At 41.3% G+C, this 13,223-nt stretch overlaps 1 protein-coding gene across 6 annotated transcripts in view; it reads left to right on the top strand.

Annotated features, from left to right (window-relative positions):
• Window positions 1-13,223, top strand: part of LOC126248622 (protein O-linked-mannose beta-1,2-N-acetylglucosaminyltransferase 1-like) — a 2,277,756-nt gene that overhangs the window by 2,231,609 nt on the left and 32,924 nt on the right. For 5 of the 6 annotated variants that reach the window (XM_049949790.1, XM_049949788.1, XM_049949787.1 and 2 more), the window contains 2 exons: window positions 1,619-1,812; window positions 11,980-12,088. In XM_049949790.1, coding sequence (XP_049805747.1) covers window positions 1,619-1,812; window positions 11,980-12,088 — 303 coding nt within the window. The remainder of the gene's footprint in view (window positions 1-1,618; window positions 1,813-11,979; window positions 12,089-13,223) is intronic. The other variant, XM_049949792.1, reaches the window with a different exon arrangement.

The following is a 13,223-nucleotide window of genomic DNA, read 5'->3' on the forward strand; positions in this document are numbered from 1 at the left end:
CAGCACTTCACTAGGATGCTTCATTTACACCACACTCTCAATGGTGTCTGCTACATGAGAGAAGACGGAGAGCTTTAAATGGTACCAATTATTCAATGCATTCCTGGATTTGCATTCCAACAGGATGATGGTTCTTAAAGACATACTGTCTTCTGTAAGCTAACCCATAATGATTTATATTTACAGGTATCCTGCTGACACCATCTATGAGAAACAAAGAGAGTCCTTAAAACTTTAAATCACAGGGTGCACATAGTGTCTGATACTGACAACTTACAAGACAAAACTGGCAGAACTAAAGGCAGTATTCCAGAAAAAAAGAAAATAGGTTTTCATCACATCAGATCAAGAAAGCAATGCAGTCCATGGGAGAAGGGAGAAGGGAGAAGGAGGAGGAGGAGGAGGAGGAGCAGGAGGAGGAGGAGTTGGTGTGTGGGGGGGGGGGGGGGGGGGGGTGGAGATTTTAAGTCTAAGTCTGCTGCCTTTTATTCTCTTTGTAGGAAGAGCTTTCTTAAAAACTGTGAGAATCATTTAAAAAAACAACTAGTGGAAGCTATCTTTGTGCCACAGGTCAAGATAACAGTTCTTCTATCAAGCATTAAGGACAATCTACTGCAGCAGTAGATAAGAATGCAGAAAAAAACAAGTCTGTGTGGTTTCTCCTGTACAAGGTTTGCAGCATTCACTTTACAGGAATCTTTATATAACAAAAACAAGAACAAACCCAATACCATTCACAGAATACTCCACTGCTTGAAACTTAGATAGCTGTAAGACTTAACTTGCAGCAACCATTTAATATTTTACAATGTGATGACCAAAATGGTGTCTGCTTTTGATTTTAATGTGTGGGCAGCCACAAACTGAACAAATAAATCAAATGAATACAATATCTGGTTCCCAATGACAATATTTCTAGAATCAAACTGAAGCTGCTTCATCTTGGGAATTCCTATTGCAGCACACAGCCCTAGATAACTTTTATAAAATGTGAGGGCTATCAAAGGAATAAAATATATGGTGCCCAACATCTACATCTACAACTATTCTGCAAGCCACCTTGCAGTATGTGAGAAGAATGACTGCCAGTAAGCCTCTGTGTGGGCTCGTATCTCTCTAATTTTATCTTAATGATCTTTCCATGAGATATACATGTGAATTGTTTCTAAATGCGTATTTAAGTTGGCAATTCCTTCTACACCATTTAGCCACAGATACGTTTTAATGAAATAAGTGTAACTGTTGCACTAATGATGGGTTGTAAACAGTAGTTTAAATTCTGTTAAATATGAAGAACAGATGTCAATAAAAAATCCATAAAAATCAAAATGCAAGAACTTCTTGGGTGATAATGTTAAAGGGCGAGACAGTAATATCATGGAAACATATTTTTCTGTGTTATGCATGTAAAATTGACTTGAAAAATGAAATATCAAAAAGTTTAAACACATCATGTAGTCGTAAATGTGGTAATCTCATTCCTATTTCTCATTGTAAAATAGTAAAATAATAAAAATAACCATATATTTGTGTTTCGATTTTAAAAACTCAGATACTAATTAATGAACAACTGATATTTCTATTAACAAGAAAATATTATTTTTTCATTTTCTGTTAGAAGATGTGGGACTGGGACATGTGGATGCGCCTTCCCGAAGTCCGAAAAGGAAGAGAATGTGTCATACCTGATGTTTCCAGAACATACCATTTTGGAGCATCAGGGCTCAACATGAATTCATATTTCCAAGATGTGTACTTCAAAAAGCATTCATTCAACACACAGCCATACGTCGAATTAAAAAATATAGACAGGTAAATGCTGTTACATTGAAAATTGTTGTGCACTGTTCCAGTGTATATATATATATATATATATATATATATATATATATATATATATATATATATATATATATATATATACACACACACTCCTGGAAATTGAAATAAGAACACCGTGAATTCATTGTCCCAGGAAGGGGAAACTTTATTGACACATTCCTGGGGTCAGATACATCACATGATCACACTGACAGAACCACAGGCACATAGACACAGGCAACAGAGCATGCACAATGTCGGCACTAGTACAGTGTATATCCACCTTTCGCAGCAATGCAGGCTGCTATTCTCCCATGGAGATGATCGTAGAGATGCTGGATATAGTCCTGTGGAACGGCTTGCCATGCCATTTCCACCTGGCGCCTCAGTTGGACCAGCGTTCGTGCTGGACGTGCAGACCGCGTGAGACGACGCTTCATCCAGTCCCAAACATGCTCAATGGGGGACAGATCCGGAGATCTTGCTGGCCAGGGTAGTTGACTAACACCTTCTAGAGCACGTTGGGTGGCACGGGATACATGCGGACGTGCATTGTCCTGTTGGAACAGCAAGTTCCCTTGCCGGTCTAGGAATGGTAGAACGATGGGTTCGATGACGGTTTGGATGTACCGTGCACTATTCAGTGTCCCCTCGACGATCACCAGTGGTGTACGGCCAGTGTAGGAGATCGCTCCCCACACCATGATGCCGGGTGTTGGCCCTGTGTGCCTCGGTCGTATGCAGTCCTGATTGTGGCGCTCACCTGCATGGCGCCAAACACGCATACGACCATCATTGGCACCAAGGCAGAAGCGACTCTCATCGCTGAAGACGACACGTCTCCATTCGTCCCTCCATTCACGCCTGTCGCGACACCACTGGAGGCGGGCTGCACGATGTTGGGGCGTGAGCGGAAGACGGCCTAACGGTGTGCGGGACCGTAGCCCAGCTTCATGGAGACGGTTGCGAATGGTCCTCGCCTATACCCCAGGAGCAACAGTGTCCCTAATTTGCTGGGAAGTGGCGGTGCAGTCCCCTACGGCACTGCGTAGGATCCTACGGTCTTGGCGTGCATCCGTGCGTCGCTGTGGTCCGGTCCCAGGTCGACGGGCACGTGCACCTTCCGCCGACCACTGGCGACAACATCGATGTACTGTGGAGACCTCACGCCCCACGTGTTGAGCAATTCGGCGGTACGTCCACCCGACCTCCCGCATGTCCACTATATGCCCTCGCTCAAATTCCGTCAACTGCACATACGGTTCACGTCCACGCTGTCGCGGCATGCTACCAGTGTTAAAGACTGCGATGGAGCTCCGTATGCCACGGCAAACTGGCTGACACTGACAGCGGCGGTGCACAAATGCTGCGCAGCTAGCGCCATTCGACGGCCAACACCGCGGTTCTTGGTGTGATCGCTGTGCCGTGCGTGTGATCATTGCTTGTACAGCCCTCTCGCAGTGTCCGGAGCAAGTATGGTGGGTCTGACACACCGGTGTCAATGTGTTCTTTTTTCCATTTCCAGGAGTGTATATCTAAAAATAAAGATGATGTGACTTACCAAACGAAACCGCTGGCACGTCGATAGACACACAAACAAACACAAACATACACACAAAATTCAAGCTTTCGCAACAAACTGTTGCCTCATCAGGAAAGAGGGAAGGAGAGGGAAAGACGAAAGGATGTGGGTTTTAAGGGAGAGGGTAAGGAGTCATTCCAATCCCGGGAGCGGAAAGACTTACCTTAGGGGGAAAAAGGACGGGTATACACTCGCACACACACACATATCCATCCACACATATACAGACACAAGCAGACATATTTAAAGACAAAGAGTAAAATTGTATAGTAGATTACGGTAAAAAGGAGAAGGTGAATACAAAGTGAAACTACTGGCACAAACAAAAAGAGAAAATAAGATGACAGAAAAGATTTCGAAATACAACAGTGACAATAACAAACGTAATTGTTGGGTTCAAATCAATGATATAAATTAATAGAGGGAAACATTCAACGTGGGAAAATATATCTAAAAATAAAGATGATGTGACTTACCAAACGAAACCGCTGGCACGTCGATAGACACACAAACAAACACAAACATACACACAAAATTCAAGCTTTCGCAACAAACTGTTGCCTCATCAGGAAAGAGGGAAGGAGAGGGAACTACGAATTTTCTCTTTTTGTTTGTGCCAGTAGTTTCACTTTGTATTCACCTTCTCCTTTTTACCGTAATCTACTATACAATTTTACTCTTTGTCTTTAAATATGTCTGCTTGTGTCTGTATATGTGTGGATGGATATGTGTGTGTGTGCGAGTGTATACCCGTCCTTTTTTCCCCCTAAGGTAAGTCTTTCCGCTCCCGGGATTGGAATGACTCCTTACCCTCTCCCTTAAAACCCACATCCTTTCGTCTTTCCCTCTCCTTCCCTCTTTCCTGATGAGGCAACAGTTTGTTGCGAAAGCTTGAATTTTGTGTGTATGTTTGTGTTTGTTTGTGTGTCTATCGACGTGCCAGCGGTTTCGTTTGGTAAGTCACATCATCTTTATTTTTGGATATATTTTTCCCACATGGAATGTTTCCCTCTATTAATATATATAATGTGTGTGTGTGTGTGTGTGTGTGTGTGTGTGTGTGTGTGTGTGTGTGTGTGTGAGAGAGAGAGAGAGAGAGAGAGAGAGAGCGTGGTTTTTTTTTTAATATAAATAGTTAAATTTATTAGTGTGTTACTTATATCAGTAAGGAGGCAGAGAATGATGTTTTTACAATCACAACCACTGTTTATTTTATGTATATGACTGATTCACTCATGTGGTTTATGTCAGGACACAGAGATGCAATTTTGTTCAGTATGCACAGTTGTATGAAACGAAAAATCTGAGAATGATATTTAGAATCTCAAAACTGCTCATGTGAATATAAATATCCTAACAGTGTCTGTTCATTCAGTTAGTCAATCACTCTTGGTAAATCCCATCATGAAAAAGAGCTGTCAGGAATACAGAACATGGCAAGTTACATCAACAGGTAGCAAGAGCCACTGCAAGCAACTTCTGTAAAATGAACTGCCAAGAGATTATGAGCAGTGTTAATGTAATTACATTGACAATTATGAGAATGGTTTCTGAATTACATTATCAGGAGAAAAGCAGCTACTTTAAAAGAAGCCACTGCTCCTTCTCTTACACCACTCAGCTATAGGCTTTAGTTAATACTTCAAACGAAACCATTTATGTATCAGTACACAGAACACTATAATCTGTCTGTGTATACAGGATGTTTGAGACCTGTACCATAAAGGCATTTTTCTTGGCAACAGTCCATCAGATCTTATCATGTAATATACATTTTAGACTGTCGTTGCCTGGCATTAAGGCACTGATGAGTCTGCAGCCCAAATTATAATGCAGAAATTCTGAACCATACTGATTTGTGGCATCTTGCTTTCTTTATTTAACTGATTGGCTGGTATTAAAAATGATCTGCCTCCATTATTCAATGGTCCTGTACCAAGGCAACACATCAGTGGGTCCAGAAGGCTGAGGAAACTTGATATTAATGTATTAATTTGGCTGTTAAATTTATCAACCTGAATTACATTATCAGGAGAAAAGCAGCTACTTTAAAAGAAGCCACTGCTCCTTCTCTTACACCACTCAGCTATAGGCTTTAGTTAATACTTCAAACAAAACCATTTATGTATCAGTACACAGAACACCATAAGCTGTCTGTGTATACAGGATGTTTGAGACCTGTACATTAGGTCCATGGCTATTATCATTGGAATCATGATTAAGTGTACTGTATTAATCCATGACTGGAAACATGATTATTACATAAGTAAACACTCTTTCTGTAAAAGGGGCTGGAATTCACAGCAGCTGAGGCTTCTCCACATGCGTTTGATATGTCACAGAAAAGTCTCAGGTTTACACCTTTTTCTAGCCACAGCTATACACACATCTGTGCATTTTGAGTACTTTGAAGTATCTTTGGAGGTTCCTGATATATTTTGCATATTCTGTCTTTCACATTACCTCACATTGTAGGATAATATTGATACACAATGCTTTAATGCATCCCGAAATGTAATAAGCAAAGGGAGTTAAATCTGGGGTAGCAACATCAGTGACTATGTCACTGACTTTCTCTACCATCTGCTCACCAGGAAAAGTTTAAGGTGCACCTGGCCACCAAGGTAAAATGTACTGCACATTAACCTTACTGTAGAACACCTTCTAACAACTCTGTCAGTGCATGTTTGAGAAATTCACCACTCACCATTTAATTGTTCATAAAAAATAAGAGCACAAAAAAACAGTTTTAAGATTGGAATTAGTGGGGAAATCTATGAAAATATGCAGAAAATATGAGGAGTAATGACAAAGCAGAAGCTAACCTTCATTGGGCTCTTCTGTGGAATGAAAGAGAACGGGCTAATGAAAGAAATATTCCCATATTTCTGACAGAAAGGAATCATGAGTAGCATAGATGACAGAAATAAGAAAAGAACCAGAATGAAATAAACATCAAAGAATTGGACATACAAGAACAAATCTTTTTTTAAAAATAAAATACTAAATTTAGAAGGTTTTCAAAGCAGAAGAAATAAGAAATGAGTAACTACGAGAGCAGAAAGAAAAAGACAATGGAAGAGAGGATTAAAGAGTGCCAGAAAATGGGAAACAAAAAAGAAGAAGAACTGAATGTGTTATATGATCTCTTTCAGTAAGTACGAAAATAAAAAAATTCCAGTAACTTTATCATAGATGAGTCCACACCAGATGTTTATGCTCCAGATGTGGTGGTAGTCTTGTTGGCATAACCAGTGGAGATTATCTTATGCTTAATAGTGCACACTGTGGATATTAATGTCACCATTATATTTAAAAGTCAGTTAGTGCAGTGTCTGTCACAATTTTTCATGTGTCTATAGTAAACCATACAGCTGATGTAATATGGTATTCACAATTTGTGAATACATTTTGTAAGATTTAAAGGTGGCTTCATCAGTACACAGGGTCAACGGCCTTGCCACAGTAACAACACCAGTTTCTGTCGGACCACCAAAGTTAAGCACAGCCTGGTTTGGTTAGCACTTGGATGGATCACCATCTGGGTCTGCTGAATGCTGTTAGCAAGTGGCAAGTGGGGTGCACTCATGTGTTGTGAGGTCAAGTGAGGAGCTACTTGATTCAGAACTAGCAGCACTGATCATGAAAACTGACAACTGCCAGGACAGCAGTGTGCCGACCACATGCCCCTCAGTGTCCACATCTGGTGAGCCTAAGGTCTGAGGATTACATGGCAGCCAGTCGGTACCATTGGGCCTTCAAAATCTGTTCAGGTGGTGTTTGTTTGTTTGTTGAACAGTACACAGTATAACAGTCATGAAGTCAAAATTTTGATTTACAAACCAGATGCAGAAGGTAATTCTTCTCTGGAAATAATCTTCACTTAATGCCAGTCACATCTGACCTCTGTCATTAATCCATGCCTCCAACTGCTGAAAAAGATGTAGTGACTGGCATGGGCAATCTTGAAGTCTCTTTGATCCCTGTTAGTAGGTAATTCTGGTGACATTCTCAGATTTCCATAAGCAAGCCAAATTCTTCATCATTAAAATATACCATTACTGAACAAATAACATAATAAATCTGAAGACATCACAGAAACCTCTGACAGTGACCTCTGGCAATGTACCAGGAAAGAAACCTCTTGTTAAATGTGAGTAATGGCATTAGTAGTGAGGAAATGAAAGGTACATTGTGTATCATCAATTGGTTGAGTGGCATGGAATACAGCCAGGAAGTTTTTCTTTTTGAAGATGTCCCCACAATAGTCCAGAATACAAAAAAATCTTTTTAGTCATAAAAATTGTTCAGGTTTGAGAGCTCTTTTCAAGGGTACTAAAATTTTTTTCCATGTTTCCATCTGAAATTCTGAAGTTGACTTCATTTTCTCTATTTTCCAGAAACTTTTGGGCAATGTTAAGTGTAAAATTCTCTTCACTCTCATCAGTTTGCCTGTAATGCATTTTACCCATAAAAGATTGGACGCATCATATCCAGAAAAAAGTGCTTATTCAGGAGGTCTGAAACATCCTGTATACTGGCCAAGTGGAAATCTGTTTAATACAAACTTTAAAGTTGATTAGAACTTACATCCCTAAGACCAAATATTCGAAAAATTACTGGAGTGGCTGATAAGGTACCCTTTCACTTTTCTCCTTAATACCTGGGGATTTTTAGTTCCCCCCCTTTAAATCTACTGGCAGCTTGTTACAGACTTTTGCACCAGAATATAAAACACCATTGTCAACCTTAGAGAGGGAAGAATAACCTACATGGAAATTATTTTTCCTTTTAGTATTGTTGCTGTGAATTTCACATTGCATCCTAAAATTTACTCTTGTTGTTAACCGCAAATACCATTGGATAGTAAATTTACTGTCACATATGTGTAAGACTCCTTAGGTCTCAGAAGAGGGTTCTGATACATATTTGGTTGACAGTTTTAAACAATATTCTTACAGCACACTTGTGTAGAGTAAATAATTATTTGACATTAACTGCATTGCTCCACAAGAATGGCCACTGCCAAACTGTGGCCTGGAGCAGAGCTGACAACACAGTGATGGGACACATTGCATATGAATTCTCTTTGCAACACATCCTTCAATACTGTAACCCTCCTGGCTTCAGTATTCACTAGCCCCTGCCTGAAAATCCAGCTCCACTCCCGCTCCACAACCCAAGCTTCATTCATCCTGCAGCCACACACTTCTCTCCATAGTCTACCCTCCTCTGTTCGCTCTTGCCCTCCCAGTCCACTTCTCCTTGTCATTCTGTGCTCGGTACAAATCCCTCTACCTGTGATCAGAACAAACTCAACTGTGCCACACTCCTGTTTCATGTGCCAGTCTCCCTCCCAGCCGATAACAGCCTTTTTCCATCTCTCCCTCCCACTCACCCCAACTCCTTTCTCACCTTCTCCACTCCACCTGACACAACCACTCACCGTAGTTGAGATGCAGTGTAAGCACAGTGTAGCTACACAGGAGTAGGCATTTGTACATATGTATGAATGTATGTATGTACGTACACTACCTGAAAAAAAGTGAGGCAGCCAGAAGGAGAGGAGGAAATGAATGGAAACTTAATGGGTTGAGAAGTTATGTGATTTTATTTCAGTGATTACCAAATTGAATCAGATTTACAAAGAAGAACTCGCTTATCAGTATCACATTGCACCCCCTCTGGCCTAGATGCATGTACTGATTTGTTTGGCAAAGGTGTCATAAGGCCATAGTATCCTCTCCTGAGACAATCTGGTCCACAACTGTTGTAACTCGCCCATGATATTCTGGATAAAGGCACTGCAATGTAGCTAATATTCAAGCTGGTCCCACACCTGTTCAATTAGGGACAGATCTGGGGATCTTGCAGGCCACAGTAGTGTATTAACATCATCATACAGTTTGTAGGGACACTTGCCATGTGTAGATGAGCATTATTCTATTGCAAAATGGCAACATATTACTGTTACGTAGCATTTAACACACAAGGATGCAGAATGCCCTTGACATATTTTTGTGTTGTCAGAGTTCCCTTGGTCATGACCAGCCACATCCCAAAATCATACCCAGTGGCTCCCCACACCATGACACCAGGAGCAACATTGCTGTGTCTCTCCAAAACTTTGAACCATCTTCCCAGGTCGCCATCATATTTGCTAATGACAGTCATCTGGGGTAATGCAGAATGGTGATTCATTGCTGAATGTGGTGCAAAGCCATTCATCAGCAGTCCATGCCTCCTGGTCCCAGCATCACTCCAAATGCAGGCGTTCATGTTGTGGTGTTAAAAGAAACCTATGCATGTGACATAATTCCCTCGTCTAGCTGCTGTTAGTGTTCAGCCAGTGGTGTTGGATGACACAGAATGTTGCAGGGAGTTTACTACTTGTTCTTAGATGGCAGGCAAAAATGTGAAGTGGTGACAGTGTGCCTGGTGCACAAAATGGTGATCATCCCTTGTGGTGACCATAAGTGGTTGACTGGAACTTCGATGACATGTATGCCTGCCCTCCCATTCCCATGCAGGCGAGTATTGGGCCACTGTCATGTCTGAATGCCCCACAAATCTGTATACTGCACAATTCATCCAGTCAGCCAAATGGGGATCCACAATGACACCCATTTTGAATCCTGTCAAGTGCTGATAACACTGTCTCACATAAATGTCCAGCATCTCTGTGTCCTTCACAATGATCACTCAATATCTGATACTGTTCTCACCCTTTATATACCCTGCTGCTTAGTTCAAAAGTTAAAGAAAGCTCTCAACTATTTTCAGTATGGACTGTACCTACTGACGACATAGTATGTGGGATCATAAAGTGACCATCCATTTAGTCTGTGTTGGATGCACTGTAATTTGGGCCTGTATCATCACTAAAAGATGCCCACAGTAAAGATATGCTTGTAGGTCAGGTAAAACAGTGGCATATGGAAGGTGAGAATTGTTTCAGATATAGCCTGAATAAAATTGAAGGTGTTGTTTTTCATATACTAGCACCAAAATATGTGCCACCTTCCTCAAGTTAATTCTTATGTAGTGATAAATATTTGTTGATGCATTGTGTATTGTCAATAACTTTAAAGAGAATTCCACTGAACAGGGATCCTTCAGATTGTAGCACAATTGTGCATAGTTTAAACTCTTCCTCCACAGTCACTTTTAAGTGATGTTAAGTGTAAAGAATGAAATAAATGTTTTTATACTCTGTCCAGTGACGTTAATGTGGCCACCTGTCAAAAGCCTGAATAACCACCGTGTGCAGTGCTGACTGTTGTGAAACATGCAGGAAGAGGATCAATGAGGTTCTGGAAGGTACTGACATGAATGCGGAGCCATGCCAACTTCAGTGCCACAGCCAGCTGTGCAAGGTTTCTTGGTTGAGGATCCAAGGCACAAACAGCCCGACTGAGTGGGTTTAAATCTGGGGAGTTGGGTGGCCAGGGGAGTATGGTGAACTCATCCTGGTGCTTTTCAAACCAAACACATACACTGTGAGCTGTGTAACAACTTGCACTGTCCTGCTGGTAGATGCCCCCATGCCAAGTATAAACAAACTGCATGGTCTCCAACATTAGATACATGCATGTGTTGAGCCATTGTGCCATCCAGAATGATGATATCACCCAGGAAATGCCACAAAAACATTCCCCAAACTATAAGCCCCCCGTCCTCCGGCCTGGAACTTTCTGACGAGTGTTGCAGGGTGTCTGCTTTCAGACATTTCACACTGTTCACACCAACGACCATCTGTCTGATGGAGCCCAAAATATGATTCATCTGAAAAGACCACCTGTCGCCACTCACTGGACATCCAGTTTTGGTATTGGTGTGCATAGTCGAGCTTTTGATGCCGATGAGGATCAGTCAGCAACATTCACTGAATGGTTGTTGATGATACACGGTTGGTAGCCTTCTGGTTCATTTTGGCAGTCAGTTGCTCAACAGTTGCACATCTGTTCATGCAGTCACATCTTGTCTCATTCACCTTCATCACCTATGGCCCATGATCCACCACAGTTGCCTCAGCCCCGGTTTGGATAGTGCTATTCTATCATGCAAGGTATACTTAACCCACGGCAGCCTGCAAACAGTGTACAGACTTGGTCATTTTAGAAATGCTTCCACCCTTGGCCCAAAAGCCAATGATCATGTCCTTTTGGATGGCAGATAAATCACTCCATTTCTGCATTATGATGAGGACTAGACTGTTTTCTGCATCCACCCTGACAAGCTTCATATACTCTCCATTAAGCTTTATATACTCTCCACTGTTAGTGCAGCCACCTGCAGTCTGTGAGTGGTTATTGCATGCTAACACTGAACATTGGTGGTGGTCACATTAATGTGACTGGACCGTGTATTTTGAGCTTCTTTTCATGTGTTGTACTGTAAATTAAGATATATGTCATAAGACTGAAGACATCCAAGAATCTATAATTCATGCATTAAAATTCTTTAAAAAAGCGGCAAAATTAAAACACTTAATTTAATGAAATTGTAATCCTAGATTCATTTTACGTGTGCAAAATTGAAAAATCTACATATTTTTTTGTTTTGTTCTGTTTTAGTATCAAGAAAGATAATTATGAAGAAGTGATCATTGGAATGATAAAGCATGCTAATATTTTAGATCACAGCAAGTCACCATGTGAAGAGAGTTTTGTCCCAGAAAAAAAGGTTTGTCTTGACACAGACATAACATGCATGTTATTTGGCAAGTTCTTCATTTTGTTGTTGATGTTCATTAGTCTCACATTACTTCCACAGATCATGTACTCATAATCAAAAGAAAGCTGTACTAATAAATTGTCATTTTTCTGCTTTTAATTCTTCTCTGATTTTCAGCCCAGATGTGTGGTTTATAGCAGGTTGCTTGTCTAGATTACTCCACAGTATTGCTTTGAATATGCATGATTTTCTGCACATTGCATTAATAACTTAGTGCACCTCCTTCACACAGTAGGGGAGTGTTATGGCCGCACTATAACACAACAAATATTCCGTAATAACCAAATTTATTTGACCTTCTGTCACACAAAACAAAACTTAAGTTCGACTACACAAAACTTCACTGGCTGTAGTGCCAAGGAGAAATCAGAGTCACTAGTAGAGAATACAAGTCCAAACCACTGCCAACCAGTCGATACCGACGCGTCACCAGTTTCCAGCCAGGGAGGCCACAGTATGGTTCGGTCGTCGTGAATCCAGCAGCCGGGTAGTAACACAGTCATCGGCGAAGATTGAACTGGTTAAATGGGCTCAGGGAGCTCGCTTAAATCCGCAGGTCCGCCCAATCAGTGTGTTGGTAGATGGCGCCCTTATGCGGTTGCTCACTCTGGTGGCAAGGGCTAGCATCGCCAGGGTAATCCGCATCAATAGTGATGTGTACGCTGCTGCTAACCCCGCAACGACGCGTTCACTTGCGCCAGTTGTTGACATCGTGTGCAGTGCCAGGAGTACTCGCTGTGTGCCGCGCGTGTTGTAGCATGCTGCGCCGAGTTGACAGCTGCTGTGCGGTGGCCGATACGACAGGGGGCATTTTTTATTTCTCCTGTGGAGAGTTGGCCTGCTTGTAGTTAGCTTAATTTTCCCAAGTGGAACTGTATAACTGCATGTGCAAAACACAGTAGCACCAACACGTAAAATCAAATTCAACAGCAAAGCACGACTTGTTTATACAATGCACTCCAGCGAAGAATACAGATAATAATGTACACCTAAATTGTTGTTATATAACAGCAAGCATAACTGTGGTAAATATATAAAATGTGCAGTAAGATATATATATCCAAATACTCCTACCTTTAAATAC

Source organism: Schistocerca nitens, chromosome 3 (assembly GCF_023898315.1).
Source record: "Schistocerca nitens isolate TAMUIC-IGC-003100 chromosome 3, iqSchNite1.1, whole genome shotgun sequence".
Taxonomy (NCBI): domain Eukaryota; kingdom Metazoa; phylum Arthropoda; class Insecta; order Orthoptera; family Acrididae; genus Schistocerca; species Schistocerca nitens.